The 12,493-nt window shown below is 44.9% G+C and overlaps 1 protein-coding gene across 5 annotated transcripts in view; it reads right to left on the bottom strand.

Moving 5' to 3' along the window:
* ATL2 (atlastin GTPase 2) overlaps positions 1-10,789 on the bottom strand; it is an 81,190-nt gene extending 70,401 nt beyond the window's left edge. For 2 of the 5 annotated variants that reach the window (XM_054475339.2, XM_054475338.2), the window contains exon 1: positions 9,403-9,481. In XM_054475339.2, the coding sequence (XP_054331314.1) occupies positions 9,403-9,466 (64 nt within the window). In that variant the 5' untranslated portion in view covers positions 9,467-9,481. Of the gene's footprint in view, positions 1-9,402; positions 9,482-10,487 lie in introns of those variants that run through there. The other 3 variants (XM_054475336.2, XM_054475335.2, XM_063648803.1) reach the window with 3 other exon arrangements.
* Positions 10,790-12,493: the final 1,704 nt, after the last annotated feature.

The following is a 12,493-nucleotide window of genomic DNA, read 5'->3' as shown; positions in this document are numbered from 1 at the left end:
TATAAGCTTAATGATAAACTTAACTCACAAATACACATAAAGTCTCTATGATCTACGTGAAAGCTTAGAACAAGCATCTGTCTACATTATTTTTTGTAGGTATTCACTATAAGCAGCTCAAAAGCCCTTTTATAAGGTAGGTACACAGTACGTCAACTAAAACTATCAAGGGAAAAAAGCTAATTATTTGTCTAAGTATGGTCCTGTATTTGCCTGTCCCATTCCGGCCTCTAGTCCCTAAAGAAAACTAACCCCAACCCCTTCATGTCCTATCCTCAAGAGAAGAGATGATAACTTTGTGCACTCAGTACATGCCAAACGCTTTTAAGACATTATCTTTATTACTATTATTATTTTTTTTTAGCAACAGTCTCACTATGTCGCCCAGGCTCAGCTCCATCCTGCAGCCTCAGCCTCCCAAAGTGCTGGGATTAAAGACACGAACCACCGCACACAACCAAGACATTATCTTTTCATCTTAAAACTTTCCGGGTAGGTTTTTTTTTACTTCAGGAAACTAAAATTTATTTGTAGAGATCTGAACCTAGCTTCTAAGCTTGCTTTTCTTCTACCACACTACTAGGCACTGAAACAGATGCCCACTCTCTGACAATAAAAAGAGATACAAATAAACAATCAATATATCATTAACAATTTAAGGCCGGGCGCGGTGGCTCATGCCTGTAATCTCAGCACTTTGGGAGGCCAAGGTGGGCAGATCACGAGGTCAGGAGATCGAGAACATCCTGGCTAACACGGTGAAACCCCGTCTCTATTAAAAATACAAAAAAAATTAGCCGGGCGTGGTGGCGGGCACCTGTAGTCCCAGTTACTACAGAGGCTGAGGCAGGAGAATACCGTGAACCCAGGTGGAGCTTGCAGTGAGCCACTGCACTCCCGCCTGGGCAACAGAGCAAGAATCCATCTCAAAAAAAACAACAACAACAATTTAAAACAACTTTTTTTTTTTTTTTTTTTGAGACGTAGTTTCACTCTTTTCACCCAGGCTGGAGTGCAATGGCGCGATCTCGGCTCACTGCCACCTCCGCCCCCAGGGTTCAAGTGATTCTCCAGCCTCAGCCTCTGGAGTAGCTGGGATTACAGGCGCTTGCCACCACGCCCGGCTAATTTTTGTATTTTTAGTAGAGATGGGGTTTCACCATGGTGTCCGGGCTGGTCTCAAACTTCTGACCTCAGGTGATCTGCCCACCTTGGCCTCCTAAAGTGCTGGGATTACAAACGTAAACCACCACGCCTGGCCTAAAACAACTTTTTTTTTGAGGCAGAGTCTCGCTCTCTCCCCCAATCTGGAGTGCACTGGCGCGATCTCGGCTCACTGCAAGCTCCACCTCCCGGGTTCACACCATTCTCCCGCCTCAGCCTCCCGAGTAGCCGGGACTACAGGCGCCTGCCACCACGCCCGGCTAATTGTTTGTATTTTTAGTAGAGATGGGGTTTCACTGTGTTAGCCAGGATGGCCTCTATCTCCTGACCTCGTGATCCGCCCATCTCAGCCTCCCAATGTGCTGGCATTACAGGCGTGAGCCACCGCGCCTGGCCTCTAAAATAAAGACATAATTTTTTTTTTTTTTTTATTTGAGACGGAGTTTCACTCTTGTTGCCCAGGCTGGAGTGCAATGGTGCAATCTCAGCTCACCTCAACCTCCACCTCCCAGGTTCAAGCGATTCTCCTGCCTCAGCCTCCCTAGTAGCTGGGATTACAGGCATGTGCCACCACGCCCGGCTAATTTTGTATTTTTAGTAGAGACAGGGTTTCTCCATGTTGGTCAGGCTGGTCTCGAACTCCGGACCTCAGCTGATCTGCCTGCCTTGGCCTCCCAAAGTGCTGGGATTACAGGCATGAGCCACTGCACCCAGCCATAACAACTTTTTAAAAGTACTCCAATAGCATGCCTAAAGACTAAGACTACCACTAATAAGTTCAAAAAAATTGCCAATTTATTTAAGAAAAACATGAAAGAAACCAACACATACAATTCTCACCAAAAAAATACAAAATTAAAAAGCAAATATGAAAAATAATTTCCTGCATGTAAACAGGCTTCTACAAAACAATAAAAGAAATACTGGGAAATGCTCAAAAAATATTAAAAAGCAATTGATAAAAAGAAGTCAGGGCTGGGCACAGTAACTAACGCCTGTAATCCCAGCACTTTGAGAGGTGGAGGTTGCAGGATCGCTTAACCCCAGAGTTCGAGACTAGCCTGGGCAACATAGTGATACCTCATCTCTAAAAAAGTAAATAAACTAATTCACATTTTCAATTTCCATATTACTATTCCAACATCAACTACAATCAAAAAATTGCAACTTAAACTGTAATATGCCCATTTTTACCTATATGTTGGCATTTATTTTTAATTAACAACACCCACTGTGAACAAAGGTACTTGCAAACAAGCACAAACCTAACCCTGATGAAGAACAAATGGGTAAAACCTTTCTGAATGGATCTAGCTTTACTCTTGAAAATGTACATGTCAGGCCAGGTGCAGTGCCTCACACCTGTAACCCCAGCACTTTGGGAGGCCAAGGTGGGTGGATCACCTGAGGTCAGGAGTTCGAGACCAGCCTGACCAACATAGTGAAACCCCATCTCTACTAAAAATACAAAATAGGCTGGACGTGGTGGCACATGCCTATAATCCCAGCTACTTGGGAGTCAGAGGCACAAGAATCACTTGAACTCAGAAGGTAGAGTGAGCCGAGATTGCTCTACTGCACTCCAGCCTGGGCGACAGAGTAAGACTCTGTCTCATAGAAAAAATAAATAAATTTTTTTAGTAGAGAGGGGGTTTCACTACGTTGGTCAGGCTGGTCTCGAACTCCTGACTTTGTCATCCACCCGCCTCCGCCTCCCAAAGTGCTGGGATTAAAGTCGTGAACCACCATGCTCGGCCAATTTTTTTTTTTTTAATTAGCCAGGCATAGTGGCACACACCTGTAAGTCCCAGCTACTCAGGAGACTAAGGCAGGAGGTTCGCTTGAGCCCAGAAGGTGGAGGCTGCATATTTGAGACCCTATCTCAAAAATAAGTACATAAATAAAAAATAAAAATTAAAGTGCTGATAAAAAGAAAACAGCAATTTATGAAGATGCTATTAATAGCCATCTTGAAAAAACTCTAAGAACAGGGGTGTTTTCTCGTCAAAACTTCTCTCGGATTTGTCATTAAAAAAAATCAAGGCCGGGCGCAGTGGCTCACGCCAGTAAAATCCCAGCACTTTGGGAAGCCAAGGCAGGCGGATCACGAGAGGTCAGGAGATTGAGACCATCCTGGCTAACACAGCGAAACCCCGTCTCTACTAAAAAATAACAAAAAATTAGCCGGGCGAGGTGGCGGGTGCCTGTAGTCCCAGCTACTCGGGAGGCTGAGGCAGGAGAATGGCGTGAACCCCGGGGGGCGGAGCCTGCAGTGAGCCGAGATCGCGCCACTGCACTCCCACCTGGGCGACAGCGAGACTCCGTCTCAAAAAAAAAAAAAAAAAAAAAAAAAAATCAAGACCGGGCGATCGCTCACACCTGTAATCCCAGCACTTTGGGGCCCGAGATGGGTGGATCACCTGAGGTCAGGAGTTTGAAACCAGCCTGGTCTGTCTCTACTAAAAATACAAAAATTAGCCAGGCACGGTGGTGAGCACCTGTAATCTCAGCTGCTCGGGAGGCTAAGGCAAGAGAATCACTTGAACCTGGGAGGCGGAGGTTACAGTGAGCCAAGATCGCGCCATTGCGCTCCAGCCTGGGAGACAGAGTGAGACTGTCTCAAGAAAAAAAAAAAAAAAAAAAAAAATCAACCCAGCCAGCACAGTGGCTCATGCCTGTAATCCCAGCACTTTGGGAGCCCAAGGCGGGCGGATCACTTGTGGTCAGAGGTTTGAGACCAGCCTGACCAACGTGGTAAGACCCATCTCTACTAAAAAATACAAAAATTAGGTGTGGTACCGGGCGCCTGTAGTCCCAGCTACTTGGGAGGCTGAAGCAGGAGAATCTCTTGAACCCAGAGGTGGAGGTTGCAGTGAGCCAAGACTGTGCCACTGCACTCCAGCCTGAGCGACAGAGCAAGACTCGATCTCAAAACAAAACAAAAAAATCAACCCCTGGCCCAGCAGGGTAGTGCAAGCCTGTAGACCTAGCTACATAGAAAGCTGAAATGGCGGGGGTGGGGGGTGCACCCCAGAAGTTCAAGGTTGCAGCGAGCTATGATTGAGCCACTGCACTCCAGCCTGTGCAACAAAGCTAGCCCCTATCTCTGGGGGAAACAAAAAATTAAGGAAAAAAATACAAAAAGATAAAAAAGATTAGGAAATGGCAAAAATCAACTCCCCCATTCTGATAAAGGTGAAATTAAACCAACTTTTGGCATCCCACAAATTCATTCACTGAAATTTTTAAAAAGCTCCCATTTACCGTGCCAACTTTCCTCCTTTAACGACTTTATAGAAGGCTTTCAAATTTCTAAATGGCATTTATAGGTTTTATCTCTTTAATTTAAAAAAAAGAAATAGTTGGGTGTGGTGGCTGATGCCTGTAATTCCAACACTTCGGAGGCAGAGCTGGAAGGATCACTTGAGTCCAGAAGTTTGGGACTAACCTGGACAACACAGGGAGACCACATCTCCACAAAAAATTTTAAAAACTAGCCAGGTGTGGTAGCACACTCCTGTAGTCTTAGTTACTGAAGAGGCTGATTCAGGAAAATTACTTGAGCCAGGGAGGTCAAAACTGCGGTGATCATGCCACTGGACTCCAGCCTGGGCAACAGGGCAATACCTCGTTTGAAAATATATAGAAACAAAACAAAATTTTTTTAAAAAATTACTGTAAGTTTGCTAGGGTAGATATTAACCACTGGAAAGGAAAAAAAAAAGTTACAGAAAAACATTACAGACCCAGGCAGGGTGCAGTGGCTCATGCCTGTAATCTCAGCACTTTGGGAGGCCAAGGTGGGTGGATCACCTGAGGTCAGGAGTTCGAGACCAGACTGGCCAACATGGTGAAACCCTGTCTCTACTAAAAATACAAAAATTAGCTGGACGTGGTGGCACGCGCCTGTAGTCCCAGATACTCAGGGGCTGAGGCACAAGAATCGCTTGAACCCACGAGGTGGAGATTGCAGTGAGCCAAGATCACGCCACTGTACTCCAGCCTGGGTGACAGAGGGAGACCCTGTCTCAAAATAAAAAAATACATAAAAATAAAACATCACAGACCTAGTATTAAAATCCAAGCCTCCATTCTAAATCCATTTCAAAATCATAGGAAGTTTACAGAACTCAAGTTAAAATGTTAAAGATGGATGTAGTTCTAATCACTGTCCATGACTCTATTCTAAAGGATTAAATGAAGGGAAAAATAAGTTTTTTATGAGATTCACTGTTAGTATGGTTTCATGTTAATTTTTTTTTTTTTTTTTTTGGCAATCCTGTGCATAATAGACCCAAGTTAGATTTTGCAGATTTACTGTTTGAAAAGCCAATGCACTATACAGTCAAGTCAGCCCTCCATATCTATGATCTACATCCATGAATTCAACCAACCAGGAATAGAAAAATTCTTTAACTGCATCTGTACTGAACATGTACAATTTTTTCTTGTCATTATTCCCCAAGCATACAGTATAACAATGATTTACATTGTATTAGGTATTATAGTGTAGAGATTAAAGTGTATGGGAGGATGCACATAGGTTATATGCAAATACTATGCCGTGTTCCAGGGACTGGAACGACCTTGAATTCTGTCATCAGAGGGAGGTCCTGGAACTAATTTCCCATGGATACCAAGGGACAACTGTACTTGGAAACTGCCATAACCTTAAACTATGAAATTAACTCATACGAAATCCTGCAATTGAAATAAACAATTCCAGAAGAACTACTTTGCCACAGGATTAAATTGTCTAAAATGCACATTTATTAAAATGAAGATAGCTAAGAAGCATGAATAATCACATCTTATGTTAATAACTGAACAAACACCTTCCCAGTTGCCTATTTTGAAAATTACTTTTTAGTTCAAAGTCTCATCTTAAATAACCACCCATTATAGTAATAACCACCTCTAGCAGAATATTTGGCACTGGGTTAAGCACTTTTAACACATTTGATACTTACAATAACCCTATCATGAACATATTATCAGCATTTTACAGCTAAAATTTAAAACTTGCCTACCACCCTTGCCTAAACTAAATCTCTGTCCACAGGAAAAAAGTATAACTTTTTATTGCAAATATACACATTATATATAATAGCATAATAACACAAGTAGCCACACTGGTACATTCTTACATATATGTTACTGTGCCTTAAGACAGTTTTACAAACTGTAAAGTACTACAAAACACTTGCACCCTATCATCTGTTTCCCACGACAGCCTTGTTACCGATTATCACTACTGTATATGAGGGCTCAAGGCTCAGAGAGCTTAAGTGAAATCACTCATTTGATTCCTTGTTCTTTTCCCACTACATTATCCTCCCTATGATTAAAGAAGCATTGCCGCCACAATCAGAGCATCTTTGCAATAAAAGATAAAATGTACTAGATACTAGAGATCCTAGATAAGTATCCTTCACCAGTTACATACTTCTCCAACAAGTTATTAGAGTTACTGGCCAGCAGGATATCCAGCTAGCCTCTAAGTGGTTGTTTGGGTATCAATCATAAAGTTGTATGAACAGGAGTTTTATGAATACTTTTTATTAAGCTAGTAGCTTAGCAAGGGAATCCCCTACATTCTACTTGTACTGGTCAGAAGACCAAATCCAAGGTCAATCAAAAGTACATATTATCTTCTCGGGAAAACAGAGGATGTTAGTCTTTTATGACTTAAAAGTTGTTTCTAGTAACTATCATCCGACCATACACCCGACAGCCATTTGTCTCAGAGTAGGTAGTGAAGGTGGCTACTTAAATACACACATTTTTAAAAAAACTGTATCCAAGTTTGGCAATATGTGTATATACCCAAACACACAGAGACACATTCCATACCTTGGAAAATCATTTGTAAAAGTTATTTTGGCTTTGCGCTTCTGAATACTTCATGCTTCTCCATGACCATAACAAACAGAATTGTTCTACTTCCTTTACTAATTGTTCTACTTCTTTCTATAATATCTACCAAGTATTATCCTATTGCCATCATATTTTCAGGTTGGTATTTTCTTCCTGCTATCCTTTTTTTTTGGGAAGACAGAGTTTCGCTCTTGTTGCTCAGGCTGGAGTGCAATGGCATGATCTCGGCTCACCGCAACCTCCACCTCCCAGGTTCAAGCGATTCTCCTGCCTCAGCCTCCCAAGTAGCTGTGATCACAGCCATGCGCCACCACACCCGGCTAATCTTGCATTTTTAGTAGAGAGGGGGTGTCTCCATGTTGGTCAGGCTGGTCTCGAACTCCTGACCTCAGGTGATCCACCTGCCTCAGCCTCCGAAAGTGCTGGGATTACAGGCATGAGCCACCACACTCAGGCTGCTATCCATTTTTAACGCCATAGAGAAAGCCCTGGAGTGCTGTGTATCATGTGTGGTGTGGAGGACTAACGGACAGGAAGAAACCTACTAAAGTAATGAATTCACTGTGGAATCAAGTTCAGTTATTCTATGTTCACATCTACGTTCCTTAAAGTAAATAACTCTCAAATTTTCTAGAAAGTAAATAATACACCTGGACTTTGAAAACCCAAAATGTCTACAAAATCAGAATACCATTACACTTTAAAAAGAAAGAAAAGAAGAAAGCTGCTTCCCTGCACCTATCTGGAGAAAATCTTTGCGCTGTAAAGCTCTAAACCACCATTACCAAAAAAAAAAGTTTAACTTCTACTCCTATGCCTTACATTTCTGGCTCTTAATTTTAAGAGCCTGACAAACAGCTTTGCTGACAATTGTGTGTGTCAAACATGTCTTCCAAATGACCATAAACAATTTTTTAATACGTCTTGCTATGAAGTCCCAAAATTTAAAAAATATATGTTGAACTCCATCCAGCATTATCAAACTAGTTAATCAGTCTCCCTGTACTGTTAGCAGCTAGCTGCCTAATACTAACTGTGGAAAAAGCCTAATTTTGGAAAAGGTCTAACAATTTCAAGAAAGTTACTTATACTTGTGAATATTCCAAAACTTTAAAGTTACAATACAGTCACAGAAAAACAAATCCTGAAATACACCTATGTGCACTTAAGGCCATAATCTTATTTTCACTCAGGGTTTCTTTTCCCTATAATATCTTTACTGTAAGGCAGCTCCTTCTCCCTAAATAATTTCGAAGAATTTCAAAACACTTTACTAAATAGATTTAATCATATCTACAGAATCCTATCAACTTAAAAAGCCAATAAAATGAGTACTTATTTGCTTTCTAAAGATCCTACATTCCTAAAAGAATAAACACAAAGCCTCTTCCTAACACTAAACTACTAAAGTGACACTTGACCCCAACTTGGTTTTTGAAGCTATTTCTCCAGGAAGCAGAGGGAGACAGAGTTTCTACACGGTCAAAAATAGATGAGTCCTTTTCATTCAGTCTGTTTCTTCTCACTTTAAACACAAATCCTACCAAGCTCATTTAGTTTTTAACTCATTAATGAGTGACTCGGAGCAAATTAGCAGGTACAGGGACTGTTTTAGGCAATCATTTGCTAGGAATGGCTATCATGTGAAGGTCTTCCTGATCCGTCCTAAAAAACAAAGGACAAAAACCTATGAGTAGCAGACAACCGCATTTATTAAATAATAAATGGTGGGCCCTATTTCAACAACAATCTGAAGAGTATCATCTCTTCTCAAGATACCACAGCACAAAAACGTTCACAACCATAACTAAAGTATAAATTTATGTTTCTTCTAATAAGGTAAATACATAGAATATTTTGAAACTGCATCTAAAACGCTTACCTCAAAAAAAGGAAAGAAAGAAAGAAAGAACAGAACACACACTTCTTCCCCTAGGATCCAATCAAAAGAGCGAAATTAATCCATCCGCATTCCCAAACAACTAATTACTTAAGAAATCCAACCAGCACAGATCTAAGGCGAAGCTGCTTCTTTGGTAGTTTTTTATTCTACAGAGTGCTACCACTGTACAAACAGTCCAGTGTTTTGGTTGGCAGACAATAATAAAATAAGCTTTATTTCCTTTTCTTTTTCCCTTAGCAAAACTCCAGTCTGTCATCACCTCTGACATGCGCCAAGGACTACCAGGAATGATGAAGTATATTTCAAATAAACTTTCCTATACTTCCTTGTGGTTAATATCATACCAAAATGTTTTACATTTTATCCAGCAAAACCTTTATACACTGTAAAAAAGGAAATCTTAAGACACGAGCTCGTATCTCTATTTAATAATAAACTCTTATCTTGGCCGTACTTACCAAATCGTAGGCTTTTACTATTTATAAGCCTTTGAAAAAACTTTATGCCTTTCTTAAGTACCATCAAAAATTTCAATCAGGATTTCATGCGATCAATTCGCACCACAGTAAGAGATCAAATGCTAAACTCCTATAAATAGGGGTGTTATGAGTGAGAGGGATACACAACACTGCGCTGCCAACGCAACTGCGTCTTCGAGGGGGCAGGGGCGCTCCTGGTACACGTACAGTAGGAGCGCACATTCAGCAAAACCAGGGAGCCAAGGATCAGGTGACTTCACACCACAGACACTTTCAGAGTGATCAGGCCTTACTATCGTCCAAGTGACTTCACACCACAGACACTTTCAGAGTGATCAGGCCTTACTATCGTCCAACTGACTCGTAAACGGCTCATAACCCCAGTTTGACACGAAAATCTGGACTTGCACCCTACCACGCACAACCCGCGCGAATGGGTTAGGGAGCCGAGGAGCCCCGAAACGCGAGCCCGGGGACAGAGTCCTGGCCTGCGGACTGCGGTTCCCTCCAGGAAGGGTGTTTAAGGAGCTTTCGGACCCGGCAGCAAGGTGTCTGCTCCCCGCGCGACCTCCTCCTCCGCGGGGCCCATCGTGCCCCGGCCACCCCTTCCTCCCTGTCCGCGCAAGGGACAGCGAACGCCCAGCAGCTAACGGGTCGCCCCGCCGCGTCCGGAGCTCGCCGGACGGAGCGGAGCCGCAGCCGACCTCCCCGCGCCCGGGGCAGGCGGCCACGGCTCAAGGCCGCCCCCTAAGGTCGGGGCGGACACGGCGGCAGCCACGCGGCGGGCTGGCGGGCAGGGGGCCGGGCCGGGCGCAGACGCGCGCGCCACTGGTTCTCCCAGCAGCTACTGGAGCCGCGGCCCACGAGCCGCCCTTTCAGGCCGCGCGCTGCGGGAGCGCTGGGCGCGGCTGAGGCTAGGCCCGGCGGGCAGGCGCGGCGGCGGGAGGAGACCTGAACCAGCCGTGGACTCCGACCCCGCCGCCTGCGGCCGGTGCCCGCGAGCCCGAGCAGCGAGCGTCCTCTCCCCATCAGGGCCCCGCGGCCTCTGCCCCGCTGGCCCGTACCTAGGGAGGTCGTGGACGAGACGTGGTTAACCGCAACGCTTGGGTCGCTGGTCCGCCGCCGGCGCCGCAGCCCCTGGTGCGGTTGCTGCCCTCGCGCTGCCTCGTCCCCCTCCGCCATCTTGTACCGATTTAAAATTAACTCCCCACTGACGTCAAACGCCGCCGCCGCTTTATCAACCTCCCTGGAGCCGGAGGGGCGGCCGGCGGGTCCTAGCGCCGCCCTCCGCCTCTATCTCCTCGCCCTCCGCCTCTATCTCCTCGCCCTCCGCCTCTGTCTCCTCGCCCTCCGCCTCTATCTCCTCGCCCTCCCTCCGCCCCCGCCCCTCCCATCGCTCGCTCGCTCCGCCCCCGCCCTGCCCGCCTGCAGATCCATCTCCCCAGCTCCAAGTTTCTGGTTGGACTGGGGCGGGGGTGTCCCTGCCGCCGCCGTCTCACACCCCCACCTCCCTGAGCTCAGCACCACACCCCCTTAGCGCTGGGCCAGGCTCTGCAAACGCAGAAGGGATCTCCAGAGAACTAAGTCCCTCCCTCCCAATTCGCTTTACATCTCTAATCATTGATTCGTGCGTCCTGCACGTGAGGTGGCTTTCGCACCCCTTCTCTCCTTTTCATCGCCCCCTCCTCATCACAGCCATTCCCCTCCTCTCTCCCCATCCACCCCCCAAGCAGTTGCCAGTGCCCTGCTTTTCCTCTTGATCTTTTCTTTCCTCACCCAAGTCCCTACTGTTGCTTCCCCTCCCCCCCAACCATCCTAAGGTTTGTTTGCATTCGCTCCCCATCTACTTATGAGACCTTCCCCCATCTTCTCAACTGTGTATACCCTGGCCCTGTGCTCCTAGCACCTTGCAGAGGCACGCCAGAAAGCACTCTAATCGGAAAATGAATCGTGGCAGGTTCTTTCCTAATTGTGATGAACCTTCTTCTGGGGATCCAGTGACATCCAGTAGAAAGTTCAGGTCACTTTTTAAAATACAAGTCAGCCCATGGAGGCGTCTGTGAAACATGATCCCTTTGGATTTTTACCATACTGCCAGCTGCATTAAAAATTCCTCTTCTCCAGTAAAAACAGATGTCCGGGTGTACAAACAGCTGTTTTGTCCAGGTCTTCTCATAAGTCTAAAATTCACAGCCTGCACGATCTCTAGAAAAGCATTGGTGTTATTGAAGCTTTCAAAATACCATTCTAGGCAGGGCGTGGTGGCTCACGCCTCCTGGGTTCAAGCAATTCTCTGCCTCAGCCTCCCGAGTAGCTGGGATTACAGTCCCCCGCCACCACACCCTGCTAATTTTTGTATTTTTAGTAGAGACGGGATTTCACCATCTTGGCCAGGCTGGTCTTGAGCTACTGACCTGTTGATCCACCCGCCTCAGCCTCCCAAAGTGCTGGGATTACAGGCGTGAGCCACTGTGCCCGGCCCATCCAAATATATTTCAACAGACTATGGAGTTTGTTCTCATTGTCACATAAATCTAGGAGAATAACTGTATACATGCTCTTGGCAATATTCTTTGAGTTACTAAGGTTCTAGTTCTGGGACTTGAACCACCTGCACAATCCAAAGAACAGTTACCCTTCCCCCTCCTTCATATTGATGGCAGACTCTTTATCAACTTGTTAAGTGATATTCCTCTTATGTCCTTGTGATATATGATTTGGAGAGCTCACTTTGTCAAGACATTTTCTGTTTTATCATTGGCCTGAAAAACGTAGTATTGAAAAGGAAGAAAAAGAAGAAGCAGAAGCAGAAGAAGGAGGAGGAGGAGAAGAAGAAGGGCAAAAAAATCTTCACAAGGATTGTTCTACAAAGATTTATTTACTGTCATTTACTCACTAAAAAACATTTGCTTAGGCACATAGAAAAAAGAAACCATTTACAAACAGCACAGCATAGGCCGTTTGCTAAATTAAGGTTGATACAGTCGGTGACAACAAAAAGCTACCTGAATCCTTACCAAACTGCAGTGTTCACCTAAGCCAAATCACCCTCTATGCTTAGTATAGGCAG

Source organism: Pongo pygmaeus, chromosome 12, assembly GCF_028885625.2.
Source record: "Pongo pygmaeus isolate AG05252 chromosome 12, NHGRI_mPonPyg2-v2.0_pri, whole genome shotgun sequence".
NCBI lineage: Eukaryota > Metazoa > Chordata > Mammalia > Primates > Hominidae > Pongo > Pongo pygmaeus.
The sequence above is the reverse complement of the archived record's forward strand: the minus strand, read 5'-3'. Positions and strand labels throughout refer to the sequence as shown.